The sequence below is a fragment of the Chroicocephalus ridibundus genome, chromosome 23, assembly GCF_963924245.1.
Source record: "Chroicocephalus ridibundus chromosome 23, bChrRid1.1, whole genome shotgun sequence".
Classification (NCBI taxonomy): Eukaryota; Metazoa; Chordata; class Aves; order Charadriiformes; family Laridae; genus Chroicocephalus; species Chroicocephalus ridibundus.
The window spans coordinates 4,300,552-4,317,714 of record NC_086306.1 but is presented as its reverse complement, the minus strand read 5'-3'; the positions used below and the strand labels follow the sequence as shown (position 1 = coordinate 4,317,714).

The 17,163-nt window shown below is 57.0% G+C and overlaps 1 protein-coding gene across 2 annotated transcripts; it reads right to left on the bottom strand.

The window, feature by feature from the left end:
* Positions 1-71: 71 nt before the first annotated feature.
* TNFRSF10B (TNF receptor superfamily member 10b) lies at positions 72-10,900 on the bottom strand. Of its 2 annotated transcripts, none has more exons than XM_063358523.1 (9): positions 8,350-9,453; positions 5,958-6,090; positions 5,560-5,688; positions 4,973-5,087; positions 4,796-4,887; positions 4,596-4,685; positions 4,441-4,481; positions 3,894-4,005; positions 72-3,767 (listed from the first exon to the last, which is right to left on the bottom strand). In XM_063358523.1, the coding sequence occupies exons 1-9, from the start codon at positions 8,473-8,475 to the stop codon at positions 3,475-3,477; spliced, it is 1,131 nt and encodes a 376-aa protein (XP_063214593.1). In that variant the 5' UTR covers positions 8,476-9,453; the 3' UTR covers positions 72-3,474. The 2 variants fall into 2 exon arrangements, with proteins under 2 accessions (XP_063214593.1, XP_063214592.1); XM_063358522.1 differs by lacking the exon at positions 8,350-9,453 and adding an exon at positions 10,352-10,900 and having other exon boundaries at positions 79-3,767.
* Positions 10,901-17,163: the final 6,263 nt, after the last annotated feature.

Sequence of the window (17,163 nt, the reverse complement as noted above, 5' to 3'; positions counted from 1 at the left end):
CTTTTCTTTTTTTTTTTTTTTTTTTTTTAAAAAAAGAAAACTTAAAGCAAAAAAAAAAAAAATATAAAACAACCCCAAAAACACTCTCCCCCCCAACCTGCCACACCAGAAACCAACCCCAGGCCCCCAGCTTGGGATTTTAGCCTGGGAGGCTCCATTGTAATAAATGGTATTTTAAAAGCCCGGCGTGGTCCCTGTGTGTTTGGGAGGAAGTGGCTGGACACGGGGCATCCTTGTGCCCGTCTCGGGGTGACACCAGCACCCCCCCGCCCCCCACCAGCGCTGCCGCGATGGGCAGGGACAGTGGAGAAGCGTTGCAGGATCCAGCCATCAAAAAAAAAAAAACAAAAAAAAACAACAAAAAACCCACAAAGCCCTTGTACAACGAGAGGTGGCTTTATCCATGGAGAGGTGGATTTATCCATCGGACTAACTCTGCATGTCCCACCTGTGTCCTTGTAGGTGCACAACCACAGCGGGTACCGGCAGGAGAAGGCAGCGTGGCTTTGCGGGACCGGCAGGGCAGGGCAGGGGAGCTGGAGGGACCCCAAACCTCCGCTCACCTTCCCCAGACGGGAGAAGGGAAAGCTCCTTTGAGCCTATCCCTGGCAAAGCTGCTGCGGCTGGAGTGAACGTGTAGGGATGGAGGAGGGCCAGGATGGCGCGTAGGGGTGGAGGATGGTGCATAGGGATGCTCCCAGCAGGGATGCTCCCGGTGGTGTCCCCTCCCGCTCCACGTTGCTCCTCTTCCCGGCCGGCCTCGGTAGAGCACTTTGGAGTCACTCGTTTCTCATGCTCATCCTCAGCCACGGATGCAGGAGCAAAGTTGCGGCTCCAGCCAGCTTACACTCGGTGTTTTCACCCTTTGCAGCGCCAGCGAGCAGGTAGGACGATGAGTTTCTTTCCCTTTCGAATCCGGGTGCTCGCCGCTGCTTCCGAGTCCCGTTTGCCTTCCTCAGGCCGGGACCCGAGCCCCCGTGTCCCGGCACTAAATCCTGCACGTGCCTGGCTCTGCAGGAGCTCCCTGCCCAGGTCTGCACGCGTGGGAGGCACGCCGGGACGGGACCTCGGGCATGAAGCCTCCTGGCAGGTCACCGAGAGCTTCTGCTTTCAGCACTTGCCCCAGACCTGCGTCATCGATGAACCAAACTGCAGCGTCATCGATGAGCCCAACAGAAGCATTATCGATAAACCCAACCGCACCGCGAAAGCTGGCGGGCAGCTCAAGGGGGGGCTTTCTGGGGCGAGCAGAGCCCTCTTTTTTTCTTTTTTTTCCCCTCACTAAGCACTGCATGGATTCGCAACGCAGCTATCGCAACACACAGAGCCCTGGCTCGCGGCAGCCAGAGCGGGGAGCGCCGCGGACCCCCCCCTCCCCCCCGCAGCACAGCTTCGTCACGGGGAGGGGGGCAGCAGCATCGCTCGGCCCCGGGGTCCCAGCCCCTGCCCACGTGAGGGACTGAGATTTCAGCCTCCTAAATTTTGCAGGCGCCTAAAGAGCGCGGGACCCACGGCGTAGGTGTAAAGGCAGAGCCCAGGTTTGCTGCCGAGTTTTTCCCCGGCAGAAGCATCGCTGGTGGGGGCCGTTGCCGGCGGGATGCCGGCGTGGCGGAGCACCAACGCCACGGGCTGGGTCCTCAGTGCCGCGCGGAGCAGCTGCTGAGCGTCTGGTCCAGCTCCTTTGGTGCCCACTGCAACCTCGAACGGACCGTCATCATCGCAGAGCAAGGAGGGGAAAAAAAGTCAGATGAGAAACCAGGAGGGTTTTTTTAAAAGTTTTTTTCTTCCTTCATAGATGCATAAACACTGGAAATACCAAACTGGCTGGGCCAGAGCTCTGTACAAAATGACACAATCATGCATAGTTAAAAAAAAAAACCAAGAACTACTATTTTTATATTAGGTTTTAAGTTAAAATATGTAACCTTTACAGTTAATAAATACAGAAATGCAAACTTTCTGCTTGCATGTTACAGATGGGATTTTTTGGAGATGTTGGTGAGGAGGGGGGAGAAGGGGCGGCAGCGGGAGGGACGGGCGCTTGGGCAGCACATGGTGGCCCTGGCCATGGAGAGGGGCTGGCGCTGCCCCTCGCGCTCTCCCGCCGTGCTGGGGAAGGTCCCGGTGGGCTGGGCTGTACCGGGGCGGCACCACACGGAGCCAGCTCAAGTAATGCAGTAGTTTTTCCAGCCAAGTTGTCCCTGAGCCATGCGGAAGAGCCAGGGCGAGGAGTAAAATGTTTGAGGAGCAACCCAGACAGCTGGAGGGTGGATGGTGGGGACCCAAAGTCATGCTCGGACCTCAGTGCATTCACCTTTCCATGCTGGCTGGAGACAGTCAGGGACAGCAAAGCCACCCCACGGCCAAGGGAACGGGAACAAACTGGCTTGACGAAGGTCATGGAGAAGGAGGTTTCTGACAAACTGAGTTTGCTGCCCACGTTCTCCATCCCGCTCCGAGGAGGAGCTCGCTCACTCCCCGCATTGACCCTTTTCTTACACAACCCCAGTGATCACAGAGCAAGTAAATCGCTCTCTGGAACTCCCCGAAAAGAGGTTGTGGTGAGGTGGGGTTGGCCTCTTCTCCCAGATAACAGGCGCTAGGACCAGAGGAGACAGCCTCAAGTTGTGCCAGGGGAGGTTTAGGATAGTTATTAGGAAAAACTTCTTCACCAAAAGGGTTGTCAAGCATGGGAACAGGCTGCCCAGGGCAGCGGTGGAGCCACCATCCCTGGAGGGATGTAAAAGACATGCAGATGTGGCACTGAGGGACATGGTTTAGTGGTGGACTTGGCAGTGCCATGTTAACGGTTGGACTTGATGGTCTTCAAGGTCTTTTCCAACCTAAACAATTCGAGGATTCTAAATCATTCTTCTCACCCTCCCCTCAAAGTCCAGTTTTAAACTGGTTACTAACAGCAAGCAGAACCGCTATCGGCTAAAATGCAGTTCAGTCAACAGCTTTGAGAAACTAACCCAAGACCCCAGTCGATGCTTGCCCACTGACCATACAGTATAAAGCTTGCTGGCCAGCTCAGAGATGTTCTACAAGCAGAAGCCGTTGCATGATGCCAGGAACCGCTCCCCCCCGCAATAAAAAAGGATGATCCAGTTAAAAACCACAGGGACGCCTACATCCTGCAAAAGCCCTTCTCCGCAGTGATCCTGAAGGTGTCTGGAGAGCACCAGTGCTTCCAAGATAGTCCCAGAGGCAGCTTGCAATAGTTTTGAGGCTCGTTGCATCGGCCCAGTGAAATCAAGGCACCAGGTTGGATTTCATAAGGAAGCACCGACACTGGGCAGAGAGGACCGTGAGGTTTGCGCTTCGTCAACTCCTCTGGGCTCAGCTGAGCTGTACGATGGCTTCAAAAAGAGAAGAGCCACAGGAGAGCGACAAAAAGGTAAAACTCAAGTGTTTGTAGAGGTATTAATGGTTTTAGCTTGAAGTGGGGAGATGCAGGGCCTGCCCTGCTCCTCAGCTCACTTCGTATTGGAAATATCCTTGCTGGACCAGCTTGGAGGAGATGTCCTTTGCAATTCCTCCGAGATTGATCCGGCGCAGGGTCTCCAGCAGCGTGTTGACGGAGGCATTCATCCCTTGTCTGTTATGCCATGTGTTGAGCATCTGGAAGAAGGGCTCCAGTGAATACTTGTCATTCAACTCTGCGAGGACAATATCATTCTCCAGCAGATCAAGGGCTCGGCCGTATCTCTTCCAGTCCTTGTAGGGCACATCTCGGGCAAAGAAGTCAAAAGAGCGTCGCAAAACTAAAAAGGGGGAAGGGAAAATCTTAGACAACAGGGTAGAGCACGGACAGCTGGGTCAGAAAGGATTTTGCCCATAAAGCTCATCCCACAGGGCATCCTGCACATCCCCTGGGCCCCAACACTTACGGATAACGGGGTCTTCTCCCTGCACGGGAACCAGAATCCTCTCATTTTGGAAGTTGTCCTCCACCTCTGTCCTCCCCCTCTGGTACCTGGTCATCCGCTGCACCACGTATTCCTGCGGCAGGAGAAGCACAAACCAGCTGAGTCGTGTGGCCCCGGGGGGGCAGGGCTCACACTGGCCCCCCAGGGATGCCATCTACAGCAGTGACAGCCATCAAGGGCACGGCTCACTTGCTCATCTTGAGCTTGAAGGGGCTCCGGTATGGCACAGCCCTCCCTTTTACCCGGGGTCCCCACCGGCGACCCTGGATGTGCCGGCACCTCTGCCAGGGAAGCCATAACGGCACTGGAGAGGGGGCTGCAAGAACCCCACGCACAACAGGGCACTACCAGAGCCCCTCCTCGGCTTATCCCAGCTCTGCTGCACCCCTGCAGGGATGGGATTCATCCCCCTGCTCCTCCAGCCCTCCCAGGAGCTGCAGCCCAAGTGGGGAGCAGAGAGGGGGACCTCACCCCAGCCACCAACCCCCCTGCCATCCCAGCAACTCACCACCACGTTGCAGGACTTCCTGCTCAGGTCTCTCCCGCCCCCTGGAAGATGAAAATGGTGCTGTGATGCCTCTTCTCCCAAGGCAGGTCCCTCTTCCCACCCAGCCCACACCCACACAGAGCCCCCGGCCGGGGCAGGGGTCCCCTGGAGCTCACCTGGGCAACAGCAGCTGCGGTATTTCCAGATGCAGAACAGCACAACAGGCAGGACCACAACTGCCACCACGATGATCACGATGTAGTTGTCTGAAGTGGATAAAACAGGGTGTGTGGGGAGCTGCTCCCGCTCCCCTCGGCAGCGGCTCACACCTCCGCCCCGCAGCCCGTCCCCCCTCCTCCAGCAGCCCCCCACTTACAAGACAAGCCGGAGACGGTGCCGGTGGGGGGACCACACTGGCGGTCGCTGTGCGGCGTGCAGGGAGCCAGCTCCACTTCGCCCTGGGGACACCTAGGAAAGGGGGAGACGGGTCGGGTTCAGCGGTTGGGGCTCCCAGCACAGACCCCGGCGGCACACCCCGCAGCACCCAGCTCACCGGGGCCGGCATTTCTGGCACATCTCACAGGGGTGGTCCGGGGAGCAGAAGGTGCTGCTCTTGCAGGCGCACTGCGTGTTGCTGGTGGCTCGGCAGGGACTCAGCTCCACCTGATCTGCGGGCGAGAGGAGAGACGGCTCGACCCCAGCCCCTCCGCGCCACGCTCCTCCACCCGCTTCCTTCGTTAACGTGGCTAACGACCCGAGCTGACCCGCAAGCCTGGGGAAGACCAAGTCACTCTCTGCTGCAGAGTTTCAGCCTTACCCTTTCCTGCCCCAAACCTCACCATGCCCAAGAGAAAAGAACGCTCGCGTCAAAGCTCCACCGGCAGCCTACGACGCTGCCGTGAACCCTGGTCCTTGCTGGATGGAGTCTCGTGTCCAAGCTTTGCGCGAGGGATGCTGCATCGAACAGAGACGTAGGTTTGGCACAAGCCACCACACCAATTCCTACACCCAGCCTGCTCCCCGCAGCCTGCGCCACTCCCTGGGGACGCTGCAGGTGACCGTGCTCTTAAATAGAGAGGTCTCCAGTCAGCTGAACCCAGCCTATCAGCCAGCATCGCCCTCTTCCACACCAGCTCGTACCTTCCCTACACCTCTGGCAGCCGAGGCACTTGGAAAAGTCATTTGGGTATTCGATGTATTCATCTTTTTCACACGGCAAACACACGCTGGAGCCGTTTGGCTCTTTGCAGTGCTGTGCGACGTAGGTGCCTGCAAGAAGGGGTGGGGGAGAAAGCAAGGGTGTATCTGTGAACGTACAGCAGAGAACAGGGATGTCTTTGCAGAGTTAATTCTGCTGTCGAAGCAGTCAAGAGACAAACTAGGTAGGATCAAAAGGAACACGTTCCCATAATAAGTCCTTAGATCTCATGACAGCGGAGCAGGGGAGAGCTGGAGCACCCACTGTCTCCCTGCAAGGAGCAAGGGCAGAAACGCAGCGGGGCTGCATGTGGTGTGCTCCACATTTGAGACCATCTTACCCGCAGAGCACTTCTTGCAATAGTGGTTGCCATCCTGGACTTGGTAAAAGTCTTCTCCTCCCCTGCTTGCGTCCAAGGGATCCACCTTGTCCCTCCTATCCAATGCTGCTGCATCAGTTTCCAAAGCAGCCTCCTGTTAAAAAACAGAGAAAAACCTGGGTTAAAACCCACCCCAAGTCCACAGGGCAAGGGAAGAAAGAGAAAGGCAAGAGCTGCTCTGCCCGGTGCACTCAAGCAAAGCAGGAGAGGAGATCTGGGATGGCTTGGAGCCGCTGGACCTGGTGGCCAAACCTCCCCTTGATGCTCCCCTTGATGCAGGTGAAGGGCCTTTTCCTCCTCCCAGGGTGGTTATTTCCCGGGCAAAGCATAAGGAGGAGGTTTGCAGAGGGATTCCCAGGTGCCAGGTTATCAGCAAGGCAAAGGCTCGCTAACGCTTCCTTAGGATAACATCAGCCCCTCTTTCCTTCCCCAATTTCTGAGCTTGTGAACCAACAGCACCGAAGAAAATGGAAGGGTAGGGAAGAGGAACAGGGAGGGCGTTTGTGGGGAGGAAATCGGCCCCGTGTCAAGGCTGGTACGTGGCTCCTGTGCCCACAAGAAACACCCGGGCTGCTCCGGGCTCCCAGGGGACAGCACGGCCTCCCGCGTTTCCACATTATCCCCGTTATCTTACTGCAGATCGGGAAGCCAACGGCCCCGTTTCCGCCAGTTCACCGTGCACCTTTCTGCTGGCTCAGCTCTTTCTGTACCTGCTGGGTCGCCCCAGCTGCGGGGGGACGATGCTCGACAGGAACGGCCACTCGCCCCGTCGGGGTTTTGGGGGACATTTGGGTACCCCCATGTACCCGAGGGGAACAGTGCCCTCGGCATCTCAACCAGCACAGCAGCTCCGTGGACATAAAGGGATATAGACCTGTCCCTACTCCAGCCCTGCCTGAGATGGAAGGACGATGCCCGGCCATGCCGGGCAGTGACAGTCTGGCAGAGGCACGTTCCCCTTCCACTCCCATACGCCGAGCTTGAAACCTGCCTCTTAAAGCAAATATTTCTACTGTGAGTCAGAAGCTGCCTTGAAAAGCTGAAACAATAGAGGCGCGAGCTGTTCCGCTGTCCCCTGAGACAGCCGATTCCCCCCAAGATGCCTTGAGAAACTGAAACAATAGAGGCACGAGCTGTCCCACTGTCCCCTGAGACAGCCGATTCCCCCCTTGTCCTCCCCGGACACTTCCCGCGCTTGTACAAGGAAGGGTGTGAGTGCGAAAACCTGTGCCGAAGGGCGTGACTGCCAAAATGGGGCTGCAGAGCGTGACGCAGGCCCACAAACAACACCGGCCAGGCCATGGAGAGGGCAATTTTCCCGCCTCCACAGCCCCTAGCACAGACAGACACACGGACACGGAGAGGCACAGACCCCCCCCAGGCCCCGTCCAGCCCGGGAACGGGACCATCTCCAGACCCTGGCTTGGAGGAACCAAATCCACGTCCCTCCACCGGCATCTGGCTCCGCATCTCCCACTCCTGCTTTCTCCAGCTGGGCGCGATTGTAAATTTATAAAGTGCTTTTTGATCCAGCTTAAGAGAAAAGTTTTGCTTTTACCCCCCAGCCACAAGCACCTTTACGCGCTCTGGTCTTGAAAAATCTTCAAGGACTGAGACCGGGCAACCTGTCCCACCGCCTCACTGTCCCCGGGGGGACGGGGTGGGGGATAAAAAAAAAGTCCTTTCTTCCCCATTCAAACTCTGCCAGGTCACGAAGGTGATCACAGCAACAGGGTAGCATTATCCGCTGTTTGGAAAGGCCCCTTAGGCGCAGGATTTCATTGCTTTTCATGAAACAGCGACTCGGCAGAGCTCGCCCAAGTGCGCGATAAGGTTATCGGTCCCCACCACCTTCCCCAGCAAGCGCAGTTCAGGCCCACCCCCCCACCGCAGAGCCCTTGGCAGGCGAGGGCTGCCAACCCGGGCTAACCCATCACTCTTGCAAAACACAAGGAGAAACCAGGCTGGGAGGCGTGGGCGAGACGCAATGCTATTATCCAGGAGCAGTTTTCACCCACGGTAAACATCCCAAGAAAGCAACATTGCCTCGAGGCAGAGGAATCCCCAGGCACAGGAATCCCCAATACCCTCCTCAGCTAAAAGCCTTTGGATGATCAGGTCTGGGAAGGAAAAAAAAAAAAAAAAAAGCTCTGGGAAGCATCTTTCCCTCCTTCCATCTCCCCAGTTTGTTTTTCTCCTGAAGTTATCCCAAGTTGGACCCTGCAGCAGAAGGTGGATCCCTCACCGAACTCCTGACCAGCAACGAACATCCCTGCAGGATTCTTGGTTGTAGCAAGAAAAGCTCTTAGCAAACGGTGTTACGGACCAGGGATAAAAGATGCCAGGCAGACACCTGACGTACCGCTGGCTCCAAGGGCACAGGTCTGACAAACGCGGGGGTTTCCACCCCCCCTCCCCCCCCAAGATGGAATTTGAGCTCCGGCAAATCCAGCAGGAGCCATGGCCCAGGTCCAGGCATGATGCAACAGGCACTGGCGAGCAGAGGAAGGAACTGCACCCGCGGTGTGGTACGATTATCACGTGAGGCAACATCAGTCCTGATCGGGCCCCCTCCCCTTTTCTTTCATTAAAAAGGAAAAAAAAAAAAAAAGTTAAAGCAAGAGGCTGTTAAGAGCGTGATGCATATAGTTAGGCTTGACTTCATCAGGAAAGTCTAAATAAACTCTCATAAGCAATATAGGGAAGGAGCTGGATGAGGAGCCGACTCTGAAAACCTGTTACGGGCAGCGCTGGTCTCAGCAACAGCGATTCCAGCGCGGGAGCAGCCACCACGTGTCCCAGGGCCACGGCTCCCTCGTGGCGGCAGGGACTGCAGGGCAGGATCCCCCGGGAGAAACCCAGGGCAGGATCCTCCGGGGAGAAACCCAGGGCAGGATCCTCCGGGGAGAAACCCAGGGCAGGATCCTCCGGGGAGAAACCCAGGGCAGGATCCCCCGGGGAGAAACCCAGGGCAGGATCCCACTGCCTTCAGGTGAGACAAGACTTTAGGTATTTCCGAGCTCTCTAGCAACGCCCAATCCATGAGGAAATGTGATAGGCGCAGGTGGCTTTTTTTTGTGTGTCAGCAAACCTCAAGGTTTGGGCATCCTTTGGGCAAGCCGGAGAGGCGGCATTCCTGCAACAGGCAGCCCAGAGCTGCCCGCATCCCAGCCCCATGCTTTCCAACATCCCGCGCAGTCTTGGCGTTGCCACGAGATCCCGACCCCGACTGGCAAACAAGACTTGGAAGCCAAGGGAGCGGAAATCCCCTTGGACACAGGCAGTGCCATAGGGCAAACCTCCAGCCACACGTCACCTCCTAGCCCCATGGCCCTCATGCGCCACCGGGCGGCAAGCGCTTGCGCACTTGCCCGCTGCCCCACACCCAGGAGGGCTGAGAAGATCACCCATCTCACTCCACTTCCACGCCGCCATTCCCGCCCTGCCCCATAGCCTCAGCCCCACATATTCCACCCCCCCTGCACCCTGCAAACCTGCCCAAGTGAGCCCCCACAGCCCCACCCCCCTCCCATGGGTTCTGCCCACGTGAAACCCCCCGGCCCCCACCTGCCCAGGTGAGCCTGCCCCATAACCTCAGCTCTCCCCATAGCCCCTGCACCATCTGAGACATCCTACAGCCTCAACCACCCCCCCACATCCCCTGGAGCAGGTGAGCCCCCATAGCCCCTGCTCTTCCCATAGCCCCCAGATCAGGTGAGTCCCCCCGTAACCCCTGGAGCCCCCCCCAATGGCCCCTGGAGCAGGTGAGCCTCACCACAGCCTCAGCTTCGCCCCCATAGCGTCCGACCCATATCTGCCCCCCCAGCTCCCCTCCAATAGCTTCTGACCCACATGAGTCCCCCCAGTTTCCCCCTCATAGCCTCTGACGCATATCAGCCCCCCCAGCTTACCCGCCATAGCCTCTGATCCATATGAGCCCCCCCAGATTCCCCTCCCTCATAGCCTCTGACTCACATGAGCCCCTACCCCCCGATTCCCCCCCCCCCCGCAACCGCTGGTAAAAGGGACTCCCCTGCTCTACCCTACGTAAGCCCCCAGCCCCCCGGCTCCCCTACACCCAGGGGCTCCCCCCATTCACAGAGCCCCCCCACCCTACCTGAACCCGCACCCCCAGCCCAGGGCAGCCCCGAAACACCCCCGCTGCCCCCTCCCCACCTTACCCCCCCCCCCCGCCCCCCCGCAGGACCTTTTCCCGGCCCGGCGGCCCATGCCCCTCGACGGCGCGGCAAGCCCGGGCATGCCGCGGCAACAGCGGGCGGCACCGACGGCCGTCCCGGACCCCCCCCCCCAAGCACCCCCCCGTGTCCCCACGGCCAGCTCCCGTCCCCCCGTACCATGACCACCAGCAGCAGCAGCAGCGGCCGGAGGCAGAGCCGTCGGGGCGCGCAGCCCAGCGCCCGGCGCATCTTGCGCGGGGTGGGGAGCGGAGCGCAGCGGAGCGGAGCGGAGCGGAGGGGCAGCGGGCACGGCTCGGGGGCGAGCACGGCAGCAGGCCCGGCTCGGGACAGGCCCCGGCACGGCTTTGTCACGACGGGACGTCCGACACCCAACTCGGCGACTGGTGCAATGTATGGGAGGCGGAGCGGACGCGCTTATATCGGGGGGGGCGGAGGAGGAAGAGGAGGAGGAGGAGGGGACGGAGGAGGGAGGACCAGACCGACGACAGGACGACTAGGACCAGGATTAGGACGACTAAGACTAGGGCGACCAGGACCAGGACCAGGACCAGGGCGACCAGGACTAGGACTAGGGCGACCAGGACTAGGATTAGGGCGACCAGCACTATGATGACGACAAGGAGGGCTGGCCCAGGGCAGGCTTCTCCGCCAAACCTCCTCGTGGTCCTGTCACCACCGAGAAACCACACCAGGGTTTCAGAGTGGGGTTTGGGAACAGCTGAACTCGCCTCTCACAAACACTTTTCTTTTTTAGCGTGTTTTATTTTCCCTTTTTTGACTGATTTCCTCTGTGCCAAAACCGGTTTCGAAGCTCCCAAATGAGACAGGAGCCGGCAGGAATGCTTCTCCCGGGGTGTTCTTGCATTCTTTCCCCATCACGCAGCAGCCGCCTCAAGCGAGCAAAGCCACAGGTTTTGGGTTTCCAGGGAAAAGTGGGTTACACAAATATGCCCTGGTGAGAAACCCCGGCCACCACCGGTGCTCCGAGGGGGTCACAGCCATGCAAGGTGCAAAGGCTCCGCTCTGCCGAAACACTCGCCTGTCTTACAAAACAGTCTTTCATCTTTTCGCCTCTGAGCTGAAAAGTGGGGAAATTCCACCTCGGGGTTGAGGGTTGGGGTCTTTTTTGGTTGTTTTGGGGTTTTTTTTTGTTTTTGTTTTTTTAATGGGGGGGAATTTGAGCTGAAAAGGGAAAAAAAAAAGACTAAAAAAGTTATAAACCTTTGACCTTCTGTCGTTTCTCAACCAGCTCTTCTGCAGGCAGGTTATGTGGACAGCGCGTAAGAAAAACTACCCTGACAAAACCACACCGAAGCAGAGACGTGGTGATCTGTTAATCTTTTCCTAGCCCTGAACTCCGAGCTAACTAATCCTGGTGCATGTTAGCGGGATTCGAGCTGGCTCCTTCCCTCCCTTCCTCAGAAATGCCGTGACTCACCGGAGGCTGCGGCTGAATAACTCGTGAGCGCCTGATTTTTTTTCTAACCCTGCCCAAGGCAGAGGCAACCGCAGGTGAGAACTTGATGTTAGGTGGCAGGGCTCAGATGGGGCTGCAGGGAAAAAAAAAAAAAGGTAAAAAAAACCAAAAAACCAAAACTGCTCACCAGGGAAAGGGCTCAGTGCATTGAAAATCTGCGTGCCACCGGGGCTGCTGACCAGCTCACTAGCATCATCGTCAGCCCCAGGACGCGGAGGAAGGCAGCGAGGCTCCTCGGGGCCAAGGGGGATCAGCAGAGCTGTAGCGAAGCCACTCCAGATGTGGGTATTTGGGAGGCATCTTCCCTTTGGTGAGCACCCTCACGGTAGAGCGGCATTTGTGTGCCCAGCCGTGCTGAGCAATGGAAACCTGTTTTTTTCCTTGCAGAAGCAAGGGCCCGTCGGTGCGGAAAATAATTAAATTGAAGTGCGATTTAAAGAATTCATGCTTGTTTCCTGGGTGGGTACTTCTATTACAAGCCCCAAAAGTATGCAGGGCCTTTTGTTTAACCAAAACCATGTGTTCTGTGCTCTGGATACCACTGACTTCAGCTGAAGTCATTTGGGTCCTTGGAGAATAATTAATTTTTTCAGTTAGTTCGTAAGAAATGCTGGTCCACAGCCTCTCTGCATTTGCATATTCTGTGCACAGTCCGTGGGACGGGGAAGGAGCCATCAGCCAACCTGATGCTCTTGAGGGAACTGTCGTGCATGAACTCAGACGGGAGAAGGCTGGACGTGGGACACAGAAGTGGAGCTTCCCAGTTTGGTCCATATATATACTGGACCCTCGGACACATCCCAGCAGCAGGAGGCCAACCCTCATCATCCGGACCCCAAAACCTCATCCTCCTCCTGCCAAACAGTTGTTAGGAACTAGCAGTGCCTTCTCCGTCCGTCTCAATCTCCCCATTTATGAAACTGGACTAACAGTTATCTGCGCTCACAAACCACAGAGATAATATTTTTACACAGCTCCAAACAAAGCCGGCTTAGTGTCCGGCCGGTGGGTATTGAAGCTACCGAGGGAGGTGGGCGATGCTCGCCTCTCCCACTCCCCGACCCGTCCCAGTCCTCGCAGATACGTCATTCACCCGCCAAGCAAGAATTTCCACCCGGGGCCATGCTGGCATGCCGACTGTTTCCATTTAAGGCTGATTTGCGGGGTAGGCGCTGGTCACGGGCGAGAGAGAGTGTTTGTTTATCACCCAGGGACAGGCCTCCGGACAGGCACCCACTCCTTATCGCCGGCAGCCTGCTCATCCCCACACCTCCCTCTCAACCAGGAGCCCCCCAAGAGCCGGGGAGGCTCCCCTGCAACAGAAACATCGGGGGGAAATTAAGCACATTAAGAAGAAAAGGGGACCCACCACGGGTTTGGGACACTAAATTCCCCCTCTGCTTCCTCAGCTCTGTCGCAAGTGGGAAATAAAAGGAGTGCAAGGGTTTGAGCACGACCGTGGCTCGCCTCCTGCTCCCCTGCCACAGGGAGAAGGGAGATGTGAGCCCAAAGTGCCCGCAGAGGACAGCCATAATAAACGGCCGGCGGCTGGGGAAGCCTCGTCTTATCGGCCACGGTTAGTGGTTAACCTCGCCCGAGCTGGCTGCCTCCACAGCGCTCGACAGTTCAGACCCTTGAAATATTCCTGTCCTGTCTAACGCGGCATCTGTTTGCTCATTGCCTGTCTTTAAAAGAGATTGCTGGGGGGTGAAGGAGGCTCTAATCTCCCCTTCCAGAGCATTTTGCTTTTAACTGTGATCCTCAGCACACCCCGGGGAGGTGATGGGGTACGTGCCTATATATATGTTATTTCTGAACATCAGCATTCAGCTTTTCATTGCCTCTCGTCTGTTTTTGTGCCTGGGTGGGAACTGAAGCCACCCGATAATTTTGATCTCCCCCCGCTCCAGATAAACAAATGATTTGTCTCATAAATGCCAGGTTCCTCTTTAAAAGAGGGAGGAAAAGGTCTTGCGGACAGTCCAGGCTGTGAACTTCATGAGAACGGAGCTCAATTCCCCGCTGCACCGCAGCCCCTTCCTTGTGCAAGCCTGGGCAAGCCACCCCAGCCCTTGGTGCCTCAGTTTCCCCTCTGTGGCAGAGGGATGCTCAGACTTCTGTCTTCACTCCCTTTGCCTGCCTTATCGTTGGGGTTCGGGAGATGCTCAGGGCACTTGGCTGGACTTCCTCATCCCTTCAACTTTCCTGATGCAGCTTCCCCACCTCTGCGTACGCAGGGCGGCGAGAAGGGTTAAACTCTTCCCCTTCCTCTGCCAACCTGGCTCCCAAAAGCAAGGGGAAACTTTAAACAGGAAATGTAGAGTCTGAACTAAGATCTAGCCTTTTCCGTTCCCTCCTCCCTTCCCTCCCCTTGAACCAGGACTTAAAAGGAGCTCTGGGACGCAGGAGAGGGGTGAGGGTGTTGCAGACTGTGAGCTGCATCCCAGGCTCTGAATGCAAACCAAGGTACCTGCCAGCTTCGAAACTGGAGCAGAAACTGGAGCAGAAACCTCTGGCACGGCAGGTCTGTGGTTCAAAATGATCAATATTGCATAAAATCCAGCTTTCTGTTCAACCTTGGAGAGACTCATTCCAGGTTAAATCCCTGTGGGGTGAAGCTAGGATGTTACAAACTCCCAGAAAAGCCTGCAGCTGCCCTGCAGCTGCCGGCTCCTGCAGCCCAACTCCTCCACAGAGCAGAGCTGCTCCTGCCAAACTGCTGCCCAGCGGGACCAGTCTCATCCCCTGCCACACATAAACCCTGAGACTCTGTGAAGGGACCGAGCTGCTGTTGTTATATCTCCTCACACAGCTACAAAAGCAAATTCAAAATTGGCTTTGGAGGTTACACGCTGAGGATGCCTTGGATCTTTTCCCCAAATGTCTCAAGGCACATGGATACGTTCTTCGGCCAATATATATTTTTAATTTCTATCTTGTATCACAGTTTTTTCCACAGCTGAATTTCCAGGAGGAAGTTTCTTGTGTGGCAGGATCCTGCGGGAGTGGGATCAGATCATCACTTGGCTCTTTTTATTGCCGAACATGTGACGCCCCACTCTGACAGCCTCCGGCACCGGAGGTTCAAGGCCGATTTTCTCAGGTGTATAAACACAGCCCTATGCGGCTCCTTTGAACAAGACTCTTGCTCAGATGCTGCCGTTCGGCGTCCTGCATGCAGTATTTACTTTACTGACCGTGACCAAAATGTGCCCTCCTTGGCAGGGAAGAGCCGGGCTGGTTTTTGGCAGAAGGGTTCCTGGAGATGGCAGGTCCTGGGGTATGAATGGCTTCACATTTAGAAGGTGACATTATTTTGAGGCTAGCACTGAAAGGATTAATATAAAATTTCAGCTTGACACAGAAAGCTTGGAAGAAGATAAAAATAGGCTCTTGCCTCTGCTGAGTCATCTCCTGATTTAAAACATGGTTTGGGGGGTGCTTAAAGGCTGCTCTGGGACCTGCTGCCTTCCCCGCAGCATCTAGGTCTGGCCAGGGGAAGAGAGCCAAGGCGGTGTTACCAAACCCTCTGAATGGACCATTGCTGGCTTTTATTTACCAGTGTCAATGCCTTTTGCTCACCAACACACTGCGAGTCAGCAGGGCTGCGTTAAGGACCAACTCTGACGATGAATGTGAAATAATCTCAATGAAAATGAAATCAGCAGCCGCCCGCGGTTTTGAGCAGCCTTGCATGAGCTCACCGCAGCCCAAACAGGCTCTGGCACAGCTCAGCAGCCTTGGAAAATCCTCCTAATAAAAACACAGGGTAAAACGAGCTCCATGCCCTGGGTCTCTGAGGGCCAGCTGACTTCTCCCTGATTTCTGGAGAAACCCTGCAGGCAGAGGGTGACTCCTGCATCCCAGCGGCGACAGGGTTAAGCTGATGACGGCACACCACTGTCTGAGTCAGAGCCTGCAGCACCGGGCACACCGACCAAAGCAATCCTTCCCCCTGTGCCTCTCAGGGAAGCCAAACACATCTGAGAAACTGGGAAAGTCCAAGCACAAAGGCTGATTAACCCCTGAGTGTGCCCATGAGGGACAGGCCACTCCAGAGCTGAGGTCCCAGACACGGCTCGATTCCCCCCTGCTCTGCAAGAAACAAGATATATCACATATGGTGAATGCAGTGATACAGAGGTACCCAGAACTTGGCAGCTCTGCTTAAGCAACAGAGTTTGCCTCCCCCATTTTTTAGTAGTATTGAGTTTTGCTCTGAAAACATCACACTCTGCACGGAGAAACTCTTCTCTCTCACTCCTCTCCTGCATCCGGATGCAAGGCCGTTGCCTTTAGGAAACAGGGGAAAATGGCAATGACGATGCCACATGAAGGAAAAAAAGAAAAAACAGCTGCAAAAGGACAGGAAAGCCAACATCTGTGGATGTTTGCTGAGGCACGAGTCCCTGTGAAGCTGTGCTGCTGCCACAGCCCTCAGCTGCCCCGGCAAGGCCAGGCTGGGGCAGCCCCGGTGCGGTACGTGTGTCTAGCGGGGCTGCTCTCAGTGTGCACTCGTGCGATGTCAGGCAGGTGCTTTAGCTATGCAGTTTGTCACTCTTCATATCTTCTGCCTACGGCAGTCTGAAGAGCCGGCGCTGGGAGGATCCCGCTCCCCACCACGGTGCCGCTGGCTCAGTCCTGGGCGGTCCGCGGGGTCCGCACAGCGAACCCTCTGCCATCCAGGACTGCACAACCCTGCCCGTGCAAACGGCCGTGCACACTGTTCCCGGGGTGACTGTCACTAGGAAGGTGTGGTGCGGTGCTGCAGGTCACCGGGAGGACAGGCCATCTCCAGTCGCAGCCATTCGCAGCCATGTCTGAGCTGAACCATCACTTCGGTGTGTGCCCGGTGTGTGCTGCACGCCCACTGACAGCCCGTGTGGGGCTCTGCGCCTTGCTGGGCCACAGCAGCGACACGAATAAAGTGATCAAACACAAATAAAACTGACAATGGCTTAGTTGTAACTTAGTCCCTTTACATTCGAAGTCGAGACAGACCCTGGAGGCAAAGCAGCCCCTTGCCTTATGGTTCAAAGCGTGAAAAGTTGCTCCTCTTGGGTGTTTTCGCCTGCTGCCTACTCGCCTCTGCTGCTGCTCGCGTTTGGAGGGCACAGGGGGCAAAGCCCACGGCAAGGCCCCCCCTCAGGGCAGGCCCACAGCGGCCCGGGCCTCCAGGCCCGACTCCAGCAAGAGGGGAGGAACTCACAGGAACACTCTGCAGAGTGACATCACCCACGATGACATCACCCCCAACGACATCTCCACGTGATGTCAGGCCACGGGGTGTTGCCGGTGTGTGTCTGTTTTTCGGCGGGAAGGGAGGCTGAGGGCGGCCTCCCCCACACCCCGCCGGCCTCGCCCGCCCCACCCGGCCGTCGTGCCTGGCGGGAAAGCGGCGGCGCGCAGTGCGCAGGCGCACGGGCCGTACCACGGCGGGCGCGGCGGGGGGGGGGGGGAGCGGCGCGGCCCACACAAAGGCGGCGCGGGG